The sequence below is a fragment of the Apis laboriosa genome, unplaced genomic scaffold (assembly GCF_014066325.1).
Source record: "Apis laboriosa isolate Shangri-la unplaced genomic scaffold, ASM1406632v1 scaffold105_cov147, whole genome shotgun sequence".
Taxonomy (NCBI): Eukaryota; Metazoa; Arthropoda; class Insecta; order Hymenoptera; family Apidae; genus Apis; species Apis laboriosa.
The window spans coordinates 1,535,190-1,537,014 of NW_025220714.1; the positions used below are offsets into that span (position 1 = coordinate 1,535,190).

The 1,825-nt window shown below is 42.2% G+C and overlaps 1 protein-coding gene across 1 annotated transcript; it reads left to right on the plus strand.

Annotated features, from left to right (window-relative positions):
* Window positions 1–665: 665 nt before the first annotated feature.
* Window positions 666–1,698, plus strand: LOC122720325. Its single transcript, XM_043946948.1, has 2 exons — window positions 666–863; window positions 1,390–1,698. The coding sequence occupies exons 1-2, from the start codon at window positions 666–668 to the stop codon at window positions 1,696–1,698; spliced, it is 507 nt and encodes a 168-aa protein (XP_043802883.1).
* The last annotated feature ends 127 nt before the right edge of the window (window positions 1,699–1,825 follow it).

Here is a 1,825-nt window from a genome sequence, read left to right on the forward strand (position 1 = left end):
GTCGCTAATTATCGTTGATTGTCAGCCGCCGATAATTACGATTAAACCGGCCCCCCGCTTTCATCGCTATTTTGAAATGCTTGTTCGGTCGGGCGAATAAAGTGTCACGGTAAATTTGCACTTTTTCGTAATTACGATCCGTTTCACTTTTTTATCATCACCGATGTCGAGTCGACGGCTGCTCGCCAAACGGGCCAAGATTTCGTAAATATTTTCACGCCGTTTGGACGCGATCAATTTTTCCTTTCTCCTTCCCCTTCTCCTTCTTCTCTGTTTCTCTCTCTCTTTCTCTCTCTCTCTATCTTCCCCCTCCCATTCCAACGTTCGGCGTCCATACACACACACGCGTCCGACGCGTGAACGAATGAAGTTACGTACGGTTCGTTGGTCGAAACAAACGAACGTCCGTCCAAACGATATTTCCACTATCTGCGAATAAATAAATTCTCCGTGTTCCGGCGCTAACACAACCTCGATATATTTTTTTTTTTTTGAACGATTTTTGATCCCGCAAAATTTCAAGTTTCTTCATTCACGCGCGACTCTCCCCTCCCTCCCCTCCCTCCCCACCCATCATTCGCGACTCGGGCGTGCGGTACAATTCGGATTCCGGACAGCGCGTGTTCATATCTCGATCTCACCATCTCGTGCGATCGGTTGACGAGATGAGCCGAAAAATAAGGCCGAGGATCGGGAGAAGATCGGGGAACAGAAAGGGGCGAAAAGTGTTGCCTACGAAAATCGCGGCGTTGGTCGTCTCCGCTATACAGGATCTACGAGAGACGAAGGGGTCCACGCCTAGCAAAATTATCGGTTATATCAGTTACGTGTCTGAAATGAACGATGATAAGGTTAAACGGCAAGTGAGTGATACATTGTCATCGGAGATGATTATCAAATCTCTCTGAATTATTCGCCAATTATTCCGAATTATCCGATAGGGTATGTAAAGGTACTTCGATTATTGTGTTCCTCCTTGCGCGAAAATCGCCCGTTCGGATAAAAAAAGTAAACAGGTTGGATCGCTCGTCGTTGTGTTCCGTTTCGTTTGCATTTTATCATCCTTCTAACGTTGAAATCGAAAAGCGTTCGAATTCGCGAATTCGAATTAGAATTTCGAATTTTATTTATAAAAATTTGTTTTCGCGAGTATTTAATCTCTCGTTATTCTCTCTCTCTCTCTCTCTCTCTCTCTCTCTCTCTCTCTCTCTCTCTCTCTCTCTAATGTAATGTTATATTAATAATATAATGTAATGTAATGTTATATTACGCGTATTTTATATATATATATATTAATATTAAAATATAAATATTTAATTTTAATTCGATTTTTATCGGGTTAAGCTTCGAAAACTTGCTTGATCTTCGGCGGTGAATGGACAATTGCAGGTGAAGGCAGTTCTGAAAAGGGGATTGGAATATGGGATACTGAAAAAATACAGAAGGCAGTATTATCTTCCCACTAGTAACGAGTTAAACCGTGCTAATCGCATCGCATTGAGATTCGCCAAATTACCCTTGCCTTCCACGTATCAGACGAAATCGAGCCTCTACTCGTTGAAAAGCAAAAGGAGAAATTCGAGGAAATCCGGCGTGAAATCTTCCCGAAAGGAGAAACAACTGGCGGATTTTTCGTCCACCCTAATCTCACCCACCGTCAGCTTGGCGAATACAATTTGCAACGTTGACGACTTGTGAACGATATCCACTCTAATTTATTATATTATATTATAATATATTTAGTGAAATATATTTAGTGACTCCCCCCTCCCCCTCCATATGATCAAAATTGAAGTTGTCGACGGACACAATCGTGATCGAATTG

Bases quoted from the DNA above. Each gene is read 5' to 3' on its own strand.
- LOC122720325 (XM_043946948.1), top strand. From the start codon at position 666: ATGAGCCGAAAAATAAGGCCGAGGATCGGGAGAAGATCGGGGAACAGA. The intron at 864-1,389 runs GTGAGTGATACA...GGACAATTGCAG, and splicing joins ATGATAAGGTTAAACGGCAA to GTGAAGGCAGTTCTGAAAAG.